This window comes from Myotis daubentonii, chromosome 3, assembly GCF_963259705.1.
Source record: "Myotis daubentonii chromosome 3, mMyoDau2.1, whole genome shotgun sequence".
Taxonomy (NCBI): Eukaryota; Metazoa; Chordata; class Mammalia; order Chiroptera; family Vespertilionidae; genus Myotis; species Myotis daubentonii.
This window is the reverse complement of record NC_081842.1, coordinates 49,174,744-49,199,523: the sequence shown is the minus strand read 5'-3', so window position 1 is coordinate 49,199,523 and position 24,780 is coordinate 49,174,744. Positions and strand designations below refer to the sequence as shown.

Sequence of the window (24,780 nt, the reverse complement as noted above, 5' to 3'; positions counted from 1 at the left end):
GGGAATGGCTGGGAGGTGGAGGTCAAGTGAGGAAAAAGGAAACATGTAAAACTTTAGACAATAAATAAATAAAATTAAATTAAAAAAAGAAAGAATAAAACCTGGCTCATGTGGCTCAATGTTTGAGCATCGACCTATGAATCAGGAGGTCAGGGTTCGATTCCCAGGTAGGGCACATGCCTGGCTGGGATGTGCAAGAGGCGGACGATCAATGATTCTCTCTCATCATTGATGTTTCTCTCTCTCTCTTTCTCTCCCTCTCCCTTCCTGTCTGAAATCAATAATAGTTTTTTAAGAGAAAGTATACAAGCAGTAGAATCCTATAAATTGAATCTTATCCTGATGGCCTAAAGACATCAGGCTATTAATTCAGTGGTTCAGTTTCTCATTCTCAGTTTAGGAATCACCTTAGGACAATGAGAATCTTCTGGTGCCCCCATCAGGCAAGTATAATTTTAGATTTTTCTTTAGAGACATAGAAAATAGACATGTAAACTGAAGAGACAATCTGAAAATGAATACATAACACTAAAGGTATACTTAGGCCTTAACTGCCATGTATCTCTGCTCCTATTATGTCAGAGAAGATTAGAAAAGTTTGGGGAAGAGCTCTAGCCCATGGTTGGCAAACTGTGGCTCATGAGCCACATGCGACTCTTTGGCCCCTTGAATGTGGCTCTTTCTAAGCCTTAGGAATACCCTAATTAAGTTAATAACAATGTACCTACCTATATAGTTTAAGTTTAAAAAATTTGTCTCTCAAAAGAAATTTCAATCGTTGTACTGTTGATATTTGGCTCTGTTGACTAATGTGTTTGCTGACCACTGCTCTAGACCATTAGAAGGTTGATTAGGAAAAGGAAATAGATACTGAAGCATTAGAATGTATTGTACAGTAGAAACCAAGGTCACTAAGAAAGTGATTGATGACCCCTTCCCAGGTAATTGCTAATGTCCATGTGGGAATATTAACGATTAACAATTGTCAAAAATGGAAAGGAGCTCAAAGACCATTTAGGCTGACTTTCTTATGCAAATATCAGACATGTATTGACTTGGTTATGGTCACCAGCTAAGTAGTGGCAGAGCTGGGATGGTAATCTAGGTTTCTGTCTTCTCATCCAGTACTCTTTCCACTAATAACTTTTCTAACCTTTCCTACAAAGTACTAGGATATAATGTATGCATGACTATTTGAGGATCCCTGAAGCCCATGCACCAGTTTAGAATCCACTCCAATAAAATTAAACAGTCATGTGAAAGCCTCAGAAAGGCCTTCAGCATTTCTAGGGACTCCTAAGGACCCAGTGATCAAAATGTGTTTCTGTGATAGAAATTAGGTCCTTCTTCACTTAATCATTACATGGTTTAAATTTATCCAACACAGTCCTAGTTCTCTATCAGAGAACAGTTAACACCTCTGAGTGACAGGGGGCATCAGAAGACGGTCTGGGGTTACCTATTGTTATGTTATTCTAAATTGTTCCATTGTTATAGGCCCTGAATAGTGTCCTCCCAAAATTCTTATGAGGAAGACCTAACTCCCAGTACCTCATAATATGACTGTATTTGGAGATAACTTTTGAAAAGGATAATTAAGGTCAAATGAGGTCATATAGGTAGACCCTAATCCAATATGACTAATGTTTTTAGAAGAGATTAGGACACAGAAGACATGGTGGGTGGGAGGATGGAGGGTTAGGCAGAGAGGACCATGTGAAGACATGGAGAGAATACAGTCCTCTACAAATCAAGAAGAGATGAATGAAACCAACTCTGTCAACATCTTGATCTTGGAATTCTAGTCTCCAGAACTGTGAGAAAACAAAATTTTTATTGTTTAAACCACTCAGTCCATGGTATTTTGTTATGGCAACCCTAGAAAACCAATGCACTCATTAAATAGTAGGAAACAATGTAAAAAAGTAATTCCATAACACAGATGGGAGTTTAAAAACAAAGTAAAGCCTGGAAGCCAAAAGGAACTTTGGGGAAAAAAGTAGCCAAAGAACTAAGCTTTAAAATGATTATTCTTTAGAAAGGCCTTAGTTTAATTTTTCCCCCTCAGAGCAAAAACATTAATTGGTAGTAAAAGAAATATAGGTATATTCTGGAGTAACATGCAAAATTTACATGAACTTCCAAGAAAAAAGTGAATCTGAAAGAAATTTTGCATACTGATAGAGTGCTTTGCATTATATTCTTAGATCCCCAGGGATATGGTGCCCATTTGCTTCTTAGGGGAATTTTGGTAGAAAAATGAAAAGCACTGTTCTAAATATATCTGATGCCTCCCAGATAGTCTTCCTTCTATAAAAGGCATCTCCATGTTTTATTCCGTGCCAAGCACTTTGAAAGATGACAATAGCAGATACAAATGGGTTCTACTCCCTGCCCTGCTTATTGTCTAGAGCAGTGGTTCTCAACCTTCCTAATGCTACAACCCTTTAAGGCAGTCCCTCATGTTGTGGTGACCCCCAACCATAAAATTATTATCGTTGCTACTTCATAACTGTAATTTTGCTTCTGTTATGAATCATAATGTAAATATCTGATATGCAGGATGTATTTTCATTGTTACAAATTGAACATAATGAAAGCATAGTGATTAATCACAAAAACAATATGTAATTACAAATGTGTTTTCCGATGGTCTTAGGCGAACCCAGTGAAAGGGTCGTTGGATCCCCAAAGGGGTCGTGACCCACAGGTTGAGAACCGCTGGTCTAGAGGAATTGATGCTTCCAGGTGGGACAGAAGTGTAGGCAGCTTCCAATGTCAGGGAAAGGGGACAAATAAACAAGGCTCTCCCTTTAGACAACCTTGCTATATGTCAGGATTTGAAAAGGAACCACCTACGAAGAATGTTCTCAGAAGCACAACCATTTTCTCCTCACACATCTTTTAGCCAAACTTAGCTGAGCCGCTGAGGTGAAGTGTTAGATGCTTCCTCCCCCTCTCCAGAGTCATGGCACATACATCATCTGGATAAAGGCCTGGGGACTAAATGCAAAAGAGTATGTCACCACCAAAAGTCAGACTACCTTAGCATGCAGGTATAGTTGCCCGTGTCATTGAGAAGGGTGGGCCGGAACCAGAGCACATCTTTCTCCTTACTGATGCGGTTCTCCGGGAGGCGGAAGTTAATTGGCTCCTCAAGGTCCCGGTCCTGCCTAGTCCAATACCAGATCAGAGTAAGGCCAGCCGAATGGGCTGTGCTGTAGTTATATTTCAAGAAGTGTTCAAAGAGTGGGCACTTGATGCGAGCTGGCTCATCTTCAAACACTTGGATCTGCCTCATGGTATCTAGTCCCCAGTCATCGCAGCGTTCTGGAACAATCAAAAAGAAAAGGCAGATGAGTCACCTCACACTTTCTCTCCAGATACCCAATCTTTCCCAGGAGCTTCCTTCTCTAGTCATCTTCAATCACCACTCTTTAATAACTGCATATAACAGGCACCTGTGAAGTGAAGAAATGACTTTCCCCTTATTCCTTTACCATTTTATGACTATCTCTTGGCTAATAATTGGATTTAATAGTTTGATCCCACTAAACTCTTAAAGATATGGGGGAGAATCTCACCTGAAAAATAAGTCATGTAGGGATCTCATGGGGCAGGGATCTCAGCTGTTACATCACACTCTCTTCTCTTTTGGAAATTGAGACATGCCATTGTATACAAGAAGGATCATTTATTCTTTAATTGAGGGTTTAATAAATGTCTACCATGTCTCCCTTAGCTTAGTTAAGCCTGTAAGTACAATAGTGAGCAAGAGCAGACATGGTTCCTGACCTTGTTGAAGTTACAGTCTAGTGAGTAAGTACTTAGGTAAGTACTACTTTACAACTGTGATAAGTGCTAAGAAGTGCATGGTGTTATGAGAGCATATATATTTGTAATAATTGGAAATTTGTGCTAGTGTTGCTCAGCCATGAAATAAATAAAATGTTACACAAATGGTAAAAAGGGCTCCTGACTTCAGGGCTAGATCTGAGTTCTCCATTAGCAATAAAACCTGAGCCACATTTGTAATTTCAGATATCCTACTTGCCACAGTAAAACGTTTAAAAAAGCAGGTAAAATTATTTTTGCATATTTTGTTAAACTTGATATATCCCAAGCACTCTTAATATGCTAATGAGCTGTTTTATATTTACATTCTTTTTTTGGTACAAGTCTTTAGAATCCGATGTGCTTAACACCTACAGCGCATCTCATTTTTAGCTAGTTGTGTGTGTCTACTGGACACCAGGTTAGAGAGCAGACCTTAAGAAGTCAAGAGGTTTCAGTGACACTCATTAGGGAACAAAGGAGCTATAATTTCAATGACTCAGAGTCAAATACATCGATAATGACTTTTATAATTTATTTTTATAATGAAAAGTAATCACTTGTACATACTGGAAAATGATAATAAATGACCTTTTTATGATATATGGATGGAGAGTTCTAGATCTCATCATATGGAGACAAGAACAGAGAAACCAGGGGTGATAGAGTATTAAAAGACCCAAAGCAATCACCTTAAAACAGTTTTCTTTTTTCCTCACAATCTACGTACTTACATACATTCACATGCATATGAATATGTGTGTATGCGTTTTTAACTATGTAATATTCCTGACATTTCAGCTGACATTAAAACTTTTCAACCTAAGTATAAACACTAAAAATATACCCTAATGTTATATTTTAAGTAATGATCTTTTAAAATAGTTATACCACTTTTTAAATTACAGTCAATTAAATAGTGATTTGCCATACACCAATATCCACCTAAAATATGTAAACAAGCTTTATTTTAACCATTGGTAATTCTATTCTGTTCTTTTTCTCCTTGACCTTGTATTAATTCCACTATCTTCATACATAATCTTATTTTAATAAAATAGATTTCTGTTTTTTTTTTTACTTTTTATTACTTTACTTTTCTGTGCAATATATAATGCTCTTTGTTGAAAAGTTGAATTTTATTATGATTATAATATATACAACTTAAGTAATACATAGTATTTTCAACTTTATAAGTATTTAGTAAATATAAAATTATATTGTAAATCATCTCTTGATAATAATCAGGATGGGCTACTTTTGAATGAAAGGGGTTAGGCATTACTTGAAAATGTTTTATGTATATGTAAGCATTGAGAAAATCTGTCCATAGCTAAGAACAAAAGAAGTTTACTTCTAGCAAGGTTATTCAGTCTTTAAACTCCTTTGGAGTTTTATGCCCCATTTATACTTTTATCATAACAAATTATTTTTAATGACCTATCACTTAACATCTCTGGAAGATAAAGTTTGAATAAACAGACCTAATTCAAATTCCTTTCTATATCCACATCCTCCGCTCTCCTTTCTCTCTCTCTCTCTCTCTCTCTCTCTCTCTCTCTCTCTCTCTCTCTCTCTCTCTCTCTCTCTTTCTCTACTATGAGAAGGAAGCCCTTTGCAAATTGGAGGGAAAGTTCTCACCAGACACCTAATCTATCAGTGCCTTGATCTTGGAATTCTCAGCCTCCTGAACTGTAATACATGTGTGTTGTTTAAACCACCAATCTGTGGTATTCTTTTACAGCAGCCAGAACTTACTAAGATACCCAGGAAAACCTGAATGAGAGACCACCAGCAATAGGAGACCACCAGCACACTGCCTGGCCTTTCACAGCTGACCAGTGATGCAAGAGCAAGCCACGCTTCTGTTAGTAGAACTGCCCAGCAGCCTACAGATCCTAAGAAAAATACATGTGTAACAAACAAAATGAAGTTTGTCACTAAAGTTTATGGTTGTTAGGCAATATTTTGGGGAGGGCAGATAATGGATCGAACAACTAAATTAGTGGCTACTTTAAGTTTGATAAAAGCAAAGGATTTGAAGCTTTATGACTTGCAAAGGGATTTGTGAGTAAGTAATAAATCACTAAGTAAATATTATATCTGGAAAGTTTAACAAACTGACTTTTCTAAGACTCAACAAATTGCTTCTACTTATAATTGCTTTCATTTAGAAACACCTTTTGAAATCCAATATACAGAGAAAGAAATGTGAGATCAAAATGTTGTTCACATCAATACAAACTTGATTCTAAAATATTTTATAAAACATCTACCTTATCGCATTCTTTAAATTATTTTCAGTAAAACTGCAAAATTGCAGAATTACCTCATTCAATTTATAGAAAAATATAACCATAGTTTTTTTTAGATAACTATGTCAGACTATGTACATGCATCCAATTTCATTCCCTTCTGAAACTCCACAAAAACTAAAAATTACTTTTCAAGACATAACCCCAAGTAACAGCAAGGATGGGAGAAAAGGTAACAGCAACATCAAAATGAACAAGTGGTAACAAGCTTAGCCTATTTAGAATGAAAAACCCTGCCAGCAGGGAAAAACTGGAGAACAAACCAATCAGCAATACAGAATACAGAAAAGACCCAGGAGGAGCTATCAGTAGCAACATAAAAAAACCATCAGTGCTGTTCACCAGTATTCCTGGGTTCGCTTCTAGACATAGTGTAAGATTACTAGTATACTTGCATTCCCTCTAAAGTAAGGATCAGCCACTTGAAGGGCCATGCTTCCTTTCCTGCTGGGTTGGCATGAGACTCTCTTAGCTTAGATCCCTTGATATGGATTATATATAGCAGAGCTTTGTTATGCTAAGTCATAGAAAATAGAGATTTGCTTTTTACCAATATGAATAATCTATTCTATCCTGGCAAATGCAATCAGTTACCTCAAAACTGAGGACACAGCTGAGGGTGGTGAAATAAGGACAATCAGATAAAAGCTATGTCAAACGTGACAGCCTTTGTTCTAACTCCACTCTCCTAGCACTCAGTAACCTTTCCCACCCAGCTCCAAGGATGAAGCGGGGATACCTTTACCCACCAGGCAAAAGAATGAATGAATCTTCTACGGAAAATGTGGCTAGCTTCAGAAAAAAATGTAGCACTCTTAATATCAGTGGTTCATTAACAAATTGCACCACCACACCATCCAACAGAAAAGCTCATGGTTAACAAGCCTCGCATTCATATTTAATTTTTTTTAATTTAATTTTTCAATTACATTTATATTCAATATTATTTGTATTAGTTTTGTGTACAGCACACAGTTGCTAGATGATTGTGTAATTTACAGAATGGTCCCCTAGCTATTTCAAGTGCCCACCTGGCACCATACATAGTTATGACAATATTCATGTCTATATTCCCTAGGCTGTACTTTACATCCCCATGACTATTTTGTAACTATCAATGTGTAGTTCTTAATTCCTTAGCCTTTTTCAGCCACCTCTCCAATCCCTTCACATCTGGCAACCAGAATTTTGTTCTCTTTATCTACGAGTGTGTTTCTATTATTTGTTCATTTATTTTGTTCTTTAGATTCCATATATAAGTGAAATTATATGGCATTTGTCTTTTTGGGGGGGGTTTGGCTTATTCACTTAGCTTAATACTCTCTAGGTTCTCCATGCTGTTACAAATGGTAAGACTTCATACTTTATTAGTAATATTCCATTGTATAAATCACTACTTATTTTTTTATCTATTTGTCTTGGGTTGCTTCCATATCTTGAATATCGTAAGTAAAGTTGCAGTGAACAAAGGGATGCATATAATCTTTTGAATTAGTGTTTTGGGTTTCTTCAGATATATTCCCAAAAGCAAATCCATATTTTCTGTGACTTAGTATAACAAAGCTCTGCTGTATATCATGCATATCAAAGGATCTAAGCTAAGGGAAACTCATTCTCCGTACTTTCATATTTGCCAACACAGAACAAAAGGGAACATGGTGAAATTGCTGGGCCATATGGCAGTTCCATTATTAATTCTTTTAGGAAACTCCATACTATTTTTCATAATTGATAATCCCACCAACACTACATGAGGGTTCCCTTTTCTCCATATCCTCACCAACACTTGTTTGATTTATTATGACAGCCATTCTGACAGGTATGAGGTGATAGCTTGTGGTTTTAATTTGCATTTCTCTGATGGTTAGTGACTTTGAGCATCCTTTCATATGTCCACTGGCCATCTGTATGTCTTCCTTGGAGAAGTGTCTCTTCAGGTCTTCCACCACTTTTTATTGGATTGTTTGTTTGTTTGTTTTTTGGCATTGCATTGTATGAGTTGTTTATAAATTTTGGATATCAATCCCTTATCAGATGTATCATTGGTGAACAGCTTCCACCATTCAGTAGGATATCTTTTTATTTTGTTGATGGTTTTCTTTGCTGGGCAAACAGTATTTTAGTTAGATGTAGATCCATTTGTTTATTTTTTTTTCCCTTGTCCAAGCTGATATGTCAGAAAAAAATCTTGCTAAGAGAAATGTTAGAGTATATTGCTTATGTTTTCTTGTAGGAATTTTATAGTTTTGAGTCTTACATTTAAGTATTTAATTCATTTTGAGTTTATTCTTGTATATGATGTAAGAAGGTGGTCTAGTTTAAATTTTGCATGTATCTGTCCATTTTTTTCAACATCATTTTAAAAAGTTCTTCCATTTATTTATTTATTTATTTATTTATGTGCTTATTTATTTATTTATTTGTGTTTAAATATTTTAAAGTGTGTTTCTTATTGACTAAATTTGGTTGGGTCTTGCTTTTTTAAATCATTTTGAAAATTTCTACCTTTTAATCAGGGTGCTTAATACACTTACATTCAAAGTGATTATTGACATGGTCAGTTTTAAATTTGTCATCTTCAATTTTTTCCTTTTTTTCCGTATTTTTTTCTCATCACCATTTATCCCCCTTATACCCTCTTCCACCTCCACCCATCATTTTCCTCCCAACAATCACCATACTGTTGTCCATGTCTATGAGGTCTTTCTGTACCACCCCCCTTTTTGCTCAATCCCACCCTTCCCCCAACCAAAGTCTGTCTCTATTTTTATTTTTTTTGGTTAATACTCACCTGAGGATTTTTTAAAAAATATACTTTTATTTATTTCAGAGATAAAGGGAGAGAGAGAGAGAGAAGGAGAGCAAGAGAGAGAAACATTAATGATGAGAGAGAATCATTGATAGTCTACCTCCTATATACCCCCTACTGGGGATTGAGCCCACAACCTGGCATGTGCCCTAACCAGGAATCAAACCATGACCTCCTGGTTCATAGGTTGACATTTAATCATTGAGCCACACCAGCTCAGCACGAGAATATTTTTTCCTTTGATTTTTAGAGAGAGTGGAAGGGAGAGGAGGAGAGAAAAATGTTGATATGAGAGAGACACAATGATTGGTTGCCTCTCACACAGACCCCAACCTGGGTGGGGACTGAGCCTGCAACCGAGATATGTGCCCTTGACCAGAATGGAACCCTCAACCCTTCAGACCCCGGGCCAACACTCTATCCAGTGAGCCAAACCAGCTGGGCTATTTTTTTAAAAAAAAATATATATATATATAATTTTTTTAATTGAATTTTAGAGGGAAGGAGAGAGGGAGAGAGAAACATTGATGTGAGAGTGAAACATTGGTAGGCTGCCTCCTGCACACCCCTCCCACCAGGGATCCAGCCTGCAATCTGGCATGTGCCCTGACTGGGAATTGAACTGGCAACCTTTTGGTGCACAGGGCAATGCCCAACCAATTGAGCCACACCAGCCAAGGTGAATAGACTGTCTTTACCCCATTGTATGTGGTTGCCTTCTTTGTCATCTATTAATTGACCATATAGTGGTAGGTGTGTGGCCTTAATTCTATTCCATTGATCTATGTATCTGCTTTTATGCCAGTACCATGCTGTTTTTAGTACTACAGCCTTGTAGTATAGTTTGATATCAAATGGCCTTATACCACCAACTTCGTTCTTCTTCCTCAATATTTCTGTGGCTATCCCAGTCTTTTGTGATTCCATATAAATATTTTGGATTATTAGTTCTAGTTCTATGAAAAATGCCATTAGTATTTTAATAGGAATTGTATTGAATCTATACATTGCTTTTGGTAGATGGACATTTTAATGATGTTAGTTCTTCCTATCCAAGAGCACAGTAATGTTTCCATTTATTTGTATCTTCTCTAAACTCTTAATTCTTTGTCTTGTAATTTTATAAATACAGGTTGTTGTTTTTTTACTTCCTTGACTAAATTTATTCTTAGATATTTTTGATGCAATTGTAAATAGAAGTGTTTTTTAATTTCTTTTTCTGATAATTTATTATTGGTATACCAATTAAAAATGGAACTCCCATTTGACTCAGTGATCCCACTTCTAGGAATACATCCCAAGAAACCAGAAACACCAGTCAGAAATGCTATATGCACCCCTATGTTCATAGCAGCACAATTCACCATAGCTAAGATCTGGAAACAGCCTAAGTACCCATCAGCAGATGAATGGATTAGAAAAGTGTGGTACATCTACACCATGGGATACTATGCTGCTGTAAAAAAGAAGGGATTCTTACCATTTGCAACAGCATGGATGGAACTGGAGAGCATTATGCTAAGTGAAATAAGCCAGTCAATGAAAGAAAAATACCACATTATCTCACTCATTTATGGATAATTAAGACCATTATAAACTGATGAGCAAAAATAGATACAGAGGCAAAGCAACATTGAACAGACTGTCAAACTACAGCAGGAAGGCTGGGGAGGCTGGGGGGGAGGTAAGAGATCAACCGAAGGACTTGTATGCATGCATATAAGCATAACCAATGGACACAAGACACTGGGGGGTATGGGAGGCTAGGGGAAAGTAAAGGGGAAAATAAAAAAGGAGACATATATAATATTCTTTGAAATACTTTAATAAAACAATTTTAAAAATGCTACCAATTTCTGAATATTTATTTGGTATCCTGATAAATTTAAGAATTCATTTATCATTTCTCTCAATTTTTGGTGGTTCTATATATCTTTGGGTTCTCTATAATCTTTAGGGTTCTCTAGAATTTTTAGGTTCTCTATATTTAGTACCATGTCATCTGTAAATAATGACAGTTTTACTTCTGCCTTTTTAATTGAGATAGGATATAAAATGATCATATAGCATTTTCAAATGGGATTTATTCTTTGGATGCAAGTTTAGTTCAATAATCACATATTAATTAACATAAAATGCCACATATACAAAATGAAGGATAAAAATCATATGATCATGTCAATAAATGCAGAAAAAATGTGTGACAAAGTCCAGCACTTATTTATGATAAAAACTTACAGCAAAGTAGGAATAGAAGGAACTGTATGATCATTTTACTGTATTGTTACATTTGGTTTGCTAATATTTTGTTAAGAATTTTTGCATCTATGTTCAATAAGAATATTAGCCTATAATTTTCTTTCTTTGTAGTGTCTTTATCTGGTTTTGAAATTAAGAGAATGCTGACCTTGTAAAGTGCTTGGGAGTTTTCCCTCCTCTTGAAATTTTAGGAATAGTTTGAGAAGGATAGGTGTTAGTTCTTTTTTGAATGTTTAGTATAATTCATTGTGGATTTTTTAATTGGGAATTTTTTTTATTATTGCTTTGATTTCACTTGTTGTAATCTGTCTGTCCAAGTTTTCTGTTTTTTCTTAATTCATTCTTGGAAGATCCCATTTAGAATTTTTAGTCAGCTTTATAATAAATTCTAATAAATGAACAGATAGCCCCAGAACACATCCAAAACAAATCTTGACCATGAAAGGTAACATCCAATGAACAATGTAAAAGAAACTTTGAGGAAGCCAAAATTATTCAAAGAAAAAATATTTAAAAAGCAACCATTACTAACATCCTCTAAAAAATGAGGGAACTGCTAAATGAATGAAGCAAGAACAGGATGATATAACAAAGAAATATTCAGAGAAAAGAAAAAGCTCATTAAAGTTAAAAATATGATTGCAGACTGTTAAAAAGTAATAAACGGGTTGTTTGAAAGTTAAAGTTGAGAATTTCTTAAAAAGAAGAGCAAAAATAAAAAAGACAAGAAAATAAGAAAACCAGTCCAGGAGTCTCATCATCTGAATGATAGGAAACCCAAAGGAAAATAAATTTAAAAAAAGAAAACTCTCAATTAACTAATTCAAATTAATTCCAGAACTAAAATATATAACCTTCCAAGGTAAGAGGACCTGTCATTCCCATTGTACAGTAGATAAAAACAGACTTACACCACAAAAATATTTTTTAAACTAGATAAAAGTTATATAATCCACCAGATAGTAAGAAAGAGGTAGAAAATGGTTATATACAAAAGACCACATATCACAGTGGTTTTCAACCTTCTGGCCCTTTAAATACAGTTCCTCATGTTGTGACCAACCATAAAATTATTTCCGTTGCTACTTCATAACTGTAATGTTGCTACTGTTATGAATCGTAATGTAAATATCTGATATGCAGGATGGTCTTAGGCGACCCCTGTGAAAGGGTCGTTTGACCGCCAAAGGGGTCACGACCCACAGGTTGAGAGCCGCTGACATGTCAGAACAGCTTTGGAACATTCACACACAAGACTGTACAGAAATGAAGCAATTCATCTACAAGAAAATTATTTCTGATCTCTATCTAAACCCAACGAAATCATCAAGTGTGAAGGTAACATTTTCAGACACATAAAGACCAAGTAATTTGATAGTTCATGTGCTCTTTATCAGGAAGCTTCTGGGGGATGTATACCATCAAGATGAGATAAAAAATGAAGAAAGAGGAAACAATATGATCACAGAATAGGGATCTAATGCAAGAGAGAGAAGAAGAACCCCTGAAGAATAGTGAAGGAGATCCCAGGATAACAGCTATACAGCAAGGCTTGGTGATGGATCGGTGTAAGTAGGAAGAAATGGAAAGGTCCAAAAAAGTAATAATTTGTAAATGATAGATTGCCTAGTTAGATTAGCAATGTGGAAAATTATACTGAAAGACAATTGAAAATTATGAAAAGTGTTACTAAAAGATACAAATTAAAGTAAGCATATGAAATCAAGGCCATTAATAACTTCAAAACCAAAGTTAACATAATAACAGTTCATTAATATGTGAAGACATATTAAATAATTATTAATTCAACCAAATATTGTTATGCTATTATAGAAAGAGGGATGGAGAGGGAAATAGAAGGAATGGCAGTTTGAGAGAATTATACATTTTGTGTAATTTAAAAAGTGAAGAAATAATGCTGAAATTAAAAATAAAAATTTACACAAATTGGTTAGTAAAATATAGATCAGAATCGTCATAAGAAATATATAAAATAATCAAAAAAGCGGTTGCCTCTGAGGAAGATAACTAATGGGAGAAAAATGTCAAAGTATGAAGAATACAATTATATTGGTTTTTTTTTAATCTTTAGCTTTAAAAAACACATCTCTGTGTGTGATTTGCTTTAAAAACAATGAAAATGTTAATAAAGAAAAGAAAGGATGGAAGAAGGAAGAAAGGAGGGAGGAAATATCCAGTATGGCATACAATTGGCAAAGCCATTCTTGGTGTCAAACCATTCTAAGTATACCTACTTTCTGTTAGAAAATAGTATCAATTTCATTTTTAATTCCAAAATTGTATTAGTACATGTTGGCATGACTGTCATTCACTTTTGAATTATTGTGTACTAGGGTCCTGACACACAAAATTCGTGTACCAGTAGGGTCCCCTGGCCTGGCCTGTGATCAGGACTGATCTTCTGCAGCTGCTGGCAGCTAGCCCCGCCCCCGGTTCCCCATTCCCCATTGGGCAATCAGAGCCTACCGGCTGGGGGGAGGGACTGAGAGGTTGGATGTTCCTGCCGTTCACCAGCCCTGCCCTTTGCACTGGTCGCCCTCTATGTGGGGGGTGACCGGCGGGGTGATTTGGGCCCCGCTCACTTCCACTCACCTTGGCCTGCACTGCCTGCATCCACCGCCACCCACCCCGGGTTTCCGTTCCCCATCAGGTGATTGGAGCCTGCTGGCCGGGGGGAGGGACTGAGAGGTTGGCCAGCAGGCCCTGATTAGTCAATCAAGGCCTGCGGGCTGGGGGCAGCTCCTGCATTGAGCATCTGCCCCCTGGTGGTCAGTGCACATCATAGCAATCGGTCGTTCAGCCATCCAGTTGATTTGCATATTTACACTTTTATACATATAGGTAATTTAAAAGAGAGAGAGATACACAATTGGACAGCTGATAGATTTGGAACTTCACCATATTAAGTTTGTTTTCTGGGTATAATAAAATACTACTGCCTTCTATATTTCATAAAATACATTTTTTATGTAGTTCCTAAAGGCATCTCTCTCGAGAGCTCTATAGTATTTGTTCAAATTTGGATGATGATAGAGGCAACCACACTCTGCAATATATCTCAGTTCAGATCACCCCAACTGACAGTTCTGATTTCATGACTCATTCTTCTTCTTCTTCTTCATTTTTTGTTATTTGTTTTGTTAATCCTCACCCAAGAATATTTTTCCATTGATTTTTTTTAGAGATAGAGGGAGAGGAGAGACAGAGAGAGAAACATCGATGTGAGAGAGACACATGCATTGGCTGCCTCCCACACAGGCCCCAACGAAGTCCAGGAATTGAGCCTGCAACCGAGGTATATGCCCTTGACTGGAATCAAACCCAGTACCCTTCAGTCTGCAGTCCAATAGGGCACATGACTCATTGTTAAAGGGAACACTGGTAAATTGGAGAGGGAGAGGAAGAGTTTCTGGAGGTTAATGGTATCTGAATTAAAGGAGACTTTCTGACACTAATATTACAAATTGTCACTTTGTTCTTGGGGGTCTTTATAGCACTGCGCAATAATTACGGGTAAGACAGATGATAGGTGATAAGTGAATTTTGTTTTTGTTTTTTTTGTAAAGTAGGAGAATGCTGGTTGTAAAATGAAAGATGGAAAATGAAAATCCTAGTACAATATTTGAACCATAATTATATACTCAGACTAATTTAGGAAAAAGTATGAAATGGGATTTTGGTGATCACTAGGGCAGACTGTGGCAGAGACTGGCTAAATGTTCATTAATCCTGTTTTCTCTTTCTTGACCTATATGAAATCTACATATCCTTAGCAATTGGGTTGGGGCCACGTGATTCAGTTCTAGCCAATGGGTGTGGCAAGAAATGCTATACCACCTCTAACTCCAAGCATAATCTTTGGTGCTTTCTCTTTCCTTTACATGAAACCTTGAAGGCCAGAAATTTCTGAAAAGAGAGCATCAAAAGATGGAAAGATCCTGGATCCCTGCCAATTCTCAGAGCAGAGATAGTCAAGAATGCCATCTCACTTTCAAAGGGTTGCAACTGAGATAAAAATAAATCTCTATAGTGTTAAGCCACTGTGATTTGGGGGATATTTGTATATCTTGACCAATAAAGAAATGCAGAATTTTTCTTTCAATAAAATAATTTCATACATCAAAAGCAGACACTTTTTCAAATGGCATTTGTTAAAGGGCTCTGCAAACTTAAATTTAAATACTGATCAATAACCAAGATTTTTAGCCAATACCATAGGTTTAATATCTTTTCAACCAAATTAAATGTAATATGGTTTAAAGGAGAAAAGAAATTACCTTCTAGGTATCTCCTTTTTGGAATGTTTCATGGACCAAATAATACATCCATAAAAGAGCAAGACACCTTTACAACACATATATTAGTATTCATAAATGTTAGCAAATACGGTATTATTATTGAGCTTCCTCTTCAGAGTATTTGCCCATTTGAAATTAGTTCTGTGAGCTTTTAAGTTTCTCTAGCCAGCCACCTGAGGGCATTTTGTCAGAGCTTTTTAAATTATTCAGTATACAAATAAATATAAAATTAATGGCATCAAGTTAGAGTGTCATGTAATTCCAAATTAATTATATGATTCTCTGCAGGCACCGGCAGAAACAAAGACTGTAGACAGGCTGTTATGCAAACACATTTGTCTCCAATAACAGCAAAGGGGTAATGAATTATTGGCATAGTGAATTACTTTTTGGTTTAGAATGTCCCTTCTTATCCAGTCTACTCCCCGGTAGAAGGCCTCTCTGAATTGGCCCCTGAAAATGGGGAACTACAGTGTCATCGTTTCCCTCAGCCAAAGGATTTCTTAAGGCGGAGGCTTGATAGCACAGAGGACTAATGGAAATGTGCAAAGCCTTGCAAAGCCAAGTCACTGGAAAATCCAACCCACGCTCCTGACAGCAATTAGCATTTATATAACAGGGTATACATTTTAACTAATTAATCTCACAACACCCTCTTGAGCTTTCAGGCCCATTCCCACATTACATGCCAGAAAACAGAGACAGAGAGATTAATTGACTTACTTTTGCCTGAGTGGTAGCACAAATAAAAGCTGCCTGAATATAGATCTAGGATGCTTGTCCTCCATCTATGTTCACACATTCCAATCAAGATGTTTCCCACAGAAAAGCCATTCATATATTTGTATTTATTAAATATTTACTGAGAACCTGCTGTGAGCAAGGCATTGTGCTGGATGCTGAGGCAGATATAAAAAATCAGGAAGCTCGGGTACAGAAAAAAGAAAAAGTTTAAATATCAGAAGACCTCATGTGGAATTAATTTCTATATGTAATTATTTGCCCTGTGCTATATACTTGCCATGTCATCCTGGGCAAAATACTTCTTCTCTCAGACTCAGGTTCTGCATGTATAACATGCCAATTTTATAGTAGAGAATTCTTTGTATAAGAATTCAAAGACCTGGCATATGAAAGAAGCTCAGTACATATTAGCTATATCTACCTGATAAATCTGAATGGGTCCTTGAACACCAAGAAGTCAATCCTATAATAAAGAGGTAATATGCAAATTGACCTTCACTCCATCATGCCATCACAAGATGGCTGCACCCACAGCGGAGGCAGGGTTCCTGTAACACAAGATGGCTGCGCCCACAGCGGAGGCGGTGTTCCCGTAATGAGCCATAACAAGCGATCAGCAGGCCTGAGGCTGTGTGGCACCAGGCCAGGGCAGGGGACCTGAGGGTGTGCCCCTCCCCCCCACCTAGTGGGGCTTGACAGAGGACCTCAGGCCACAACCCCCACCCTGGAGTTAGGCCAGAGGATCTCAGGCCACACCCCCTGACCCGGTGCCGGGCCAGGGTACCTGAGGCCATGCCCTTAGCCCAGCAGGCCTTGACAGGGGACCTCAGGCCATGCCCCCAGCCTGGCAGGGTTTAACGGGGGAACTCTGGCTGAGCCCCCCACCCAGTGGGGCTTGACGGAGGACATCAGGCCACACCCCTTTCCCTGGCACCAGTCTGGGGGGCCTGAGGCTGCGTCCCCCGCCTGGCGGGGCTTGATGGGGGTGGGGCTGCATGGGCCTGGATCTTGCCCAATGGGGGTGGGGCCGGCGAGGTCTGGGTATCGTGGGATTTCGAGGTGCATTGCGGTGGGCAGGGACTTGACTCTGGGTGTCATGGCATGCCCCAGACTCTGACAGGAGGATTTTCCTACACATTTTATTAATTTTCTTTCATCTCTGACACTTCTATTATATAAAAAGGGCAAATAGCAATATTAAAATATTTCCTCTAATTAATTCCCTTTTAATGTGCACGAATTTTGTGCACTGGGCCACTAACAATCTTATAAAAAAAGAGATGGACACAAAATTAAATAAATGAAAATATCAGGTGGAATGATCCAATGGTTAGAATGGGATTTTAGTCAGGACCATAGTAACTATCTTACCTAATAATAGACAAACATGTAAATTGACCGTACCTTCACTACACTAACCAGCCAATCAGGAGAGTATGCAAATTAACCCAAAAACATGGCAGTTAATTTGCATACGTACGCTCCAAGCAGTGGAGTGAAACCTGACGGCCCGAGGGCCGGAGCAGTGAAGCCTGACGGCTCGGGGGCCGGCTCTGTCTGGAGCTCCGCCAGAGCAAAGGCCTGGGTCCTGGGCCAGAGGCAAACCGGTGCCAGCAGCCAGGGGAAGGGAAGGCCTATTGCACGAATCTCTACTATTATATTATACTAGAGGCCCATTGCACTAAGAGTTTCATGCAATAACCACCATCTTTGTTGGGTTAATTTGCATACTCTCCTGATTGGCTGGTGAGAGAAGCGGAGGGACAGTCAGTTTACATGTTTGTCTATTATTAGGTAAGACTAGAGGCCCAGTGCACAAAATTCATGCAAGGGGGGGGTCTCTCAGCCTAGTCTGCACCCTCTCCAATCTGGGGCCCCTCAGGGGATGTCCGACTGCCTCTCGCAATCCAGGACCGCTGGCTCCTAACTGCTCGCCTGCCTGTCTGCCTGTTCAGCACTAACCCCTCTGCCAGCCTGCCTGATCTCCCCTAACCACCTCTGCCTGCCTGATTCCCCCTAACCACCTCTGCTTGCCTGCCTAATTGCCCCTAACTGCTCCCCTGCTGTCCTAATCACCCATAATCACCTCTGCCTCGCCCCACACCCGGGACCCAGGATTCCCTCCTCTGGCTGGTCACAAGCACCTGGGACTCAGGCTTCCCTCCCTCTGGCCAGCCGCAGGCACCCAGAACTCGGGCTGGCCACAGCCGCAGGGGACTGTTGGCAGGCAGCTTTGCCTGGGCCACAGCCACAGGCTTCTGGGACTGCAGGGTGGGCAGCTTTTCTCTCTCCCGGGCTGCAGCCTGGCTGGTCCCCATTCCTCTCTCACGAGCTCATTTGTGCCTGGCTGGTCCACATTCCTCTATCCCCAGTGTTAACTGTCTAAGCCTTTATGGTGTGATGGTGTGACGGTGTGATAGCGTGATGGCACAATGAGCATTTGCATATTAGCTCTTTATTATATAGGACTAGAGGCCCGGTGCACAAAAATTTGTGCACTCGGGGGGAAGGTGGGTCCCTCAGCCTGGCCTGTGCCCTCTCGCAGTCTAGGACCCCTCGGGAGATAGTGCCCTGCTGGCTTAGGACTGCTCCCGGGTGGAAGAGGGCAGGCCCAATCCCAAGGGGCAGCCCCTGGTCAGGCTCAGAACAGGGCCGATTGAGGAGTTGGGGCACTGACCCCTGTCATGCACAGAGCATGGCGGATTGGAAGGTTGCGATGCCACCCTCAGTCACGCTAAGGGTAGGGCCAATTGGCAGGTTGGGGCACCGCCCCCTGTCACACTCAAGGCAGGGTCGATGGGGAGGTTGCAGCGCCACCCCCTGTCATGCACAGAGCAGGGCCAATCCGGGGGTTGGGGCACCGCCCCCTGTCACACTCAAGGCAGGGTCGATGGGGAGGTTGCAGCGCCACCCCCTGTCATGCACAGAGCAGGGCCAATCCGGGGGTTGGGGTGCTGCCCCCTGTCACGCACAAGCAGGGCCCATCAGGGGGGTTGAGGCTCCTTACCCTGTCACGCACAGAGCAGGGTCGATCAGGGGGTTGCGGAGCTCCCCCTTGTCACGCACAGAACAGGGTCGATCAGGGGGTTGGAGAGCTCCCCCTTGTCACACACAGAGCAGGGCCCATCAGGGGTTGAGGAGCTCCCCCCTGTCACACACACAGCAGGGCCGATCAGGGGGTTGGAGCGCCACCACTCTCACACTCAGGGCAGGGCCGATGGGGAGGTTATGGCTCTACCCTGTCACACAAGAGCAGGGCCCATGGGGGGGGTGGGGGTTGGGGCGCTGCACCCTGTCACACACAGAGCAGGGCCAATCAGGGGGTTGGGCCACCGCACCCTGTCACACACAGAGCCACAGGGCGATCAGGGGGTTGGGGAGCTCCCCTGTATCAGGCAGAGAGCAGGGCTGATCAGGAGGTTGGGGCGCCTTCCCTGGTCACAAACAGAGCAGGGCAGATAGGGAGGTTGTGGCCCCACCCCCTATCACACACAGAGCTGCAGGGCGATCAGGGGGTTTGAGCGCTTCCCCCTGTCACGCTGATCCCGGTGCCGGGAGGCCTCTCGGCTCCGCTGATCCCGGTGCTGGGAGGTATATTACCCTTTAACTATATAGGATAGAGGCCTGGTTAATGGGTGGGGCTGGCTGGTTGCCCTGAAGGGTGTCCTGGATCAGGGTGGGGGTCCCCACTGGGGTGCCTGGCCAGTCTGGGTGAGGGGCTGAGGGTTGAAGCTCCCAACTGCTCCTTTTTTTTTTTTTTTATTCTGGGCCAGCTTTAGCTCTGGCTCCAGCTCTGAGGCCTCTGCTGCTGAAAGCAGGTATCTGGTTTGTTTGGGTTCTATAATCGAAACAATGTATAACTCCAGCTCTGAGATCCCGGCTCGCTGAAAGCAGGTTTCTGGGGTTTTGTTTAGCTTCTATATTTGTTACAATGTTTCAAACTGCAGGCTCTGAGGCCGGCAAGGCAGGTGGGGAACATTGGTTTCCTCCCTCACTAAAGCAAGCAAGACTCATGTTAGTTTAAAGCTGCCTGGCTGCTGGCCGCCATCTTGGCTGACAGTTAATTTGCATATTGCCCTGATTAGCCAGTGGGAAGGGTAGCAGTCATATGCTAATTACCATGTTTCTCTTTTATTAGATAGGATTATACTAGGGTCCCTAGCAGCTACCCGCTGCCAGCCAGGGCTTCCCTTCCCCTGACTGCCCGCCACTACCATCCCCTGGTGGTCAGTGCACATTTAACTTCCGGTAGGTCGAACGCCCACCCATGGGGACAATTTGCATATTAGCCTTTTATTATATAGGATTATATTATACTAGAGGCCCAGTGCACAAAAACTTGCGCACTGGCCGGAGGGGGAGTTGTTATCCCTCAGCCCCACTTGTGCCCTCTCACAGTCTGGGACCCCTCAGGAGATAACGACCTGCTGGCTTAAGCCTGCTCCTGGGTGGCAGAGAGCAGGCCCAATCCTTAGGTGCCTGCCCCACAGCCCCTGGTCAGGCTCAGAGCAGGGCCGATTGGGGAGTTGGGGCGCCGCTCCCTGTCATGTACAGAGCAGGGTGGATCAGGAGGTTGTGATGCCACCCCCAGTCATGCTCAGGGTAGGGCCGATTGGGGGGTTGGGGCACCACCCCCTGTCACACTCAAGTCAGGGTCGATGGGAAGGTTGCGGCGCCACCCCCTGTCACGCACAGAGCAGGGCCAATCAGGGGGTTGTGGCGCCACCTGTCACATACAGAGCCGGCCGATCAGGGGGTTGGGGCGCTGCCCCCTGTCACACACAGAACAGGGCCAATCAGGGGGTTTTGGAGCTCCCCCCTGTCACCCACAGAGCAGGGCTGATAGGGGAGTTGGGGCAACGCCCCCTGTAACACACAGAGCAGGGCTGATCCGGGTGTTGGGGCACTCCCTCCTGTCACACTCAGGGCAGGGCTGATGGGGAGGTTGTAGCTCCACCCTGTCACACACAGAGCAGGGTCCATGGGGGGGTTGGGGCGCCGCACCCTGTCACACACAGAGCAGGGCCGATCAGGGGGTTGGGGTGCCTTCCCCTGTCATGAACAGAGCAGGGTGGATAGGGAGGTTGTGGCTCCGCCCTGCAGCTCTTTGTGGTCACACACAGAGCTGCAGGAAGATCAGGGGGTTTGGGCGCTGCCCCCTGTCACACTGCTCCAGGGGCCAGGAGGCCTCACTATTCCGCTGATCCCGGTGCTGGGAGACCTCGCGGCTCTGCTTGACACCGGGGCAGTGAGGCCTCGCTGCTCAGCTGATCCCAGTGCCGGGAGGCCTCACTACTCCATGGATCCCGGTGCTGGGAGGCTCCACTGATCCCAGGCCGGGAGGCCTTGCGGCTCCGTTGATCTCATTGCTGGGAGGCATATTACCCTTTTACTTTATAGGATAGAGGCCTGGTGCATGGGTGGGGGCCAGCTGGTTTGCCCTGAAGAGTGTCCTGGATCAGGGTGGGGGTCCCACTTGGGTGCCTGGACAGCCTGGATGAGGGGATGATGGCTGTTTGCAGCTGGTCACACCCCATTCAGGGTGGGGGTCCCCACTGGGGTGCCTGGCCAGTCTGGGTGAGGGGCTGAGGGCCGTTTTCAGGCTGACTGGTGACTGAAGCTCCCAACCTTTCCTTTTTTTCTTTTCTTTTTTTATTCTGGGATTTATTTACCTTCTATGGCTGTCACTGGAGCTGAGAGCCAGATTTAGCTCTGAGGCTCAGCTCCAGCTCTGAGACCTCCGCTGCTGAAAGCAGGTCTCTGGGTTTGTTTACATTCTGCATTTGAAACTTTGTTGTGACTCCAGCTCTGAGATCCCAGCTGGCTGAAAGCAAGTTTCTGGGGTTTGTTTAGGTTCTATATTTGCAACATAGTTGCTTAGAGTTGCAGCTCAGAGGCCTGTGGCGGCAGGCGGGGAACCTTGGCTTCCTCTGTTACTGGAGCAAGCAAGCCTCCTGTTTGCTTCAGCTGTCTGGCTGCCGGCTGCCATCTTGGTTGGCAGTTAATTTGCATATCATCCTGATTAGCCAATGGGAAGGGTAGTGAAGTTATGGTTAATTACCATGTTTGTCTATTATTAGATAGGATTATATTATATATATATTAATTATATTAATTACTATTATATTATGTTATATTATATTATATTATATTATATTATATTATATTATATTATATTATATTATTTCAGGTTGGGGGTGGAGATAGTGGTCCTTAGATTGGTTTGAGAACAGAACCAGTCCCTTTTAATGTTGCACACTGAAACCCCATGTGAATGAGTCCACTTTTAAAACTGTCCTTTCATTCTAGTTGCCCTATTTAAGCCTGAAGGCAGAGACTAAGTCTAATAGAAGTGCAGGTTTTATATCCATTCTGGTAAATTTGATTAATTTTGTTTTTCTATTGGTACACAGGGCTCCTCAGGAAATGTTAGCCTGGCACTATGTTTCAGAAAGAATCCAAGATGTGAGCAAACTGGTTCAGCTGGCAATTTTGAATGAGTGTCATGAAAACGTGTAGGCAAGTTTCTGAGGAAAAATTTTAGAGTGCCAGACACTAACCATTAGGGATGGAGATAACAGACATAATTCAAAGAAGCTTTGACATGCCCTGGCTTTATTAATTCATTTAAAAAGTATGTACTGAACGACCTATCATGTGTCAACTACTAAAGTTGGTGCTCTGGACACATTTGTGAGCAAAACACAAGTCTCATGGAGCTCACCTTCTAACACAGGGAGACTGGCAATAAACAGTCAAAATGCCAAATAACAAAAGTATAGAGCCTATTGGAATGTGGTAAGTCAGTGGCACAAAGCAAAACATAGAACCTGTTAACAGGGTTCTGGAAAAAGGGATTGGGGGAGAGGGGAGTGTCTAGAGTATGCTATTTTAATAAAGGTAGTCAGGGTATGTCCCTCAACTATTATAAACATCCATTTCCACATTCTAAAAATGAAGCTTGTACTAATACAGAGCAGTAGTGAAAACAGAATGAGCCTAGGATATAAAGTACCATCGAAACTTAAGTTCTATGCACATATTAGTAACAAGTAAATTATGATCTGCCATTTCTATGGGGAAATTATTTCCTCTCCCAGGTCTACGGTAGAGACTGCTAGCTACGGCCCATTTACGATGTCCCTATACTGCCCTTTTACTAGACTATGGGAATTTGCAGTTGGGCACATGGCCATTCAGAGTAAAGGCCGCCTTTCCCAGCTTTCCTCTCACTTGTAGGTGGTCAGCTAAGTTCTAGCCAACCCACTATGTTTGAAATCATAATGTGATCGATTCCAGAAACCTTCCCTGAGAGACACTGGCATGTTCCTGTGTTTTCTAGGCTCCTGCTCCATCTCATTTCTTCCATCTTGCTACATGGATATGACAGTGGGAGTTGCACTGCGGATCATAATAATGAGGGACACACCCTAAAGATTGTGGAATATGAAAGTGAATAAAGAATGGAGCTGCCTTGCCCTGAACTTTCTGCCTCTAGGTTTTACATGAGAAATAGCTTTTTTTATCTCCTTACTACTCAAAGTGTAGCCCTTTATCATTATTATCATCATCATCATCATCATCCCCTGGGAGCTTGTCAGAATTATAGACTTTCAGGACCCATCTAAACCTTCTGAATCAGACACTACAGTTTAATAAAATCCACAGGTGATTTCTATGCATAGTCACATTGGAGAAATATTAGTTTAAAACCATGATTTTGAGTCTTCTTATCCAAAGCTGATCATCATCCTTACTGATAACAATATCCTATTTCATCTGTTATAAGTGAGTTATTGAATTATTTCTGACATTTTATCCACCCCAAGAGTCTATGTCTTTTTGGTTATTATTTACATACTAGAGGCCCGGTGCACAAAAATTTGTGCACTCGGGGTTGGGAGAGGAGGTCCCTCAGCCTGGCCTGTGCCCTCTCACAGTCTGGGACCCATCAGGAGATAAGGACCTACTGGTTTAGGCCTGCTCCCGGGTGGCAGAGGGCAGGCCTAATCCTAGGTGTAACCCCTGGTCGGGCTCAGAGCAGGGCCCATTGGGGAGTTGGGGCCCTGAGCAGGGCGGATTGGGAGGTTGCCATGCCACCCTCAGTCATGCTCAGGGTAGGGCCGATTGGGGGGTTGGGGCACAACCCCCTGTCACACTCAAGGCAGGGTCCATAGGGAGGTTGCAGCGCCACTCCTGTCATGCACAGAGCAGGGCCGATCAGAGGGTTGGGGCTCCGCACCCTGTCACACTGATCCCGGTGCTGGGAAGCCTCCCTGCTCCGCTGATCCCAGGGCCAGGACGCCTCTCGGCTCCCCTGATCCCTGGCCCGGAGGCCTCTCGGCTCCGCTGATCACCGGCCGGGAGGCCTCTTGGCTCCCCTGAACGCGGGGCCGGAGGCCTCTCGGCTCCGCTGATCACCGGGGCGGGAGGCCGCTCTGCTCCGCTGATCGCGGGGCCTCCATCTCCGCTGATCACGGGGCCGGGAGGCCTCTGGACT

The 24,780-nt window shown here is 42.0% G+C and overlaps 1 protein-coding gene across 6 annotated transcripts in view; it reads right to left on the bottom strand.

Moving 5' to 3' along the window:
• Nucleotides 1–24,780, bottom strand: part of IL1RAP (interleukin 1 receptor accessory protein) — a 162,969-nt gene that overhangs the window by 51,890 nt on the left and 86,299 nt on the right. For 4 of the 6 annotated variants that reach the window (XR_009451831.1, XM_059687381.1, XM_059687380.1 and 1 more), the window contains exon 3: nt 3,045–3,330. The exons of 1 other annotated variant lie outside the window; for it this stretch is intronic. Coding sequence is in view for 3 of the 5 variants with exons in the window: in XM_059687381.1 (XP_059543364.1) it covers nt 3,045–3,330 (286 nt within the window). In the remaining 2 variants the exon portion in view is untranslated. Of the gene's footprint in view, nt 1–3,044; nt 3,331–24,780 lie in introns of those variants that run through there. One more of the 6 variants, XM_059687384.1, reaches the window with a different exon arrangement.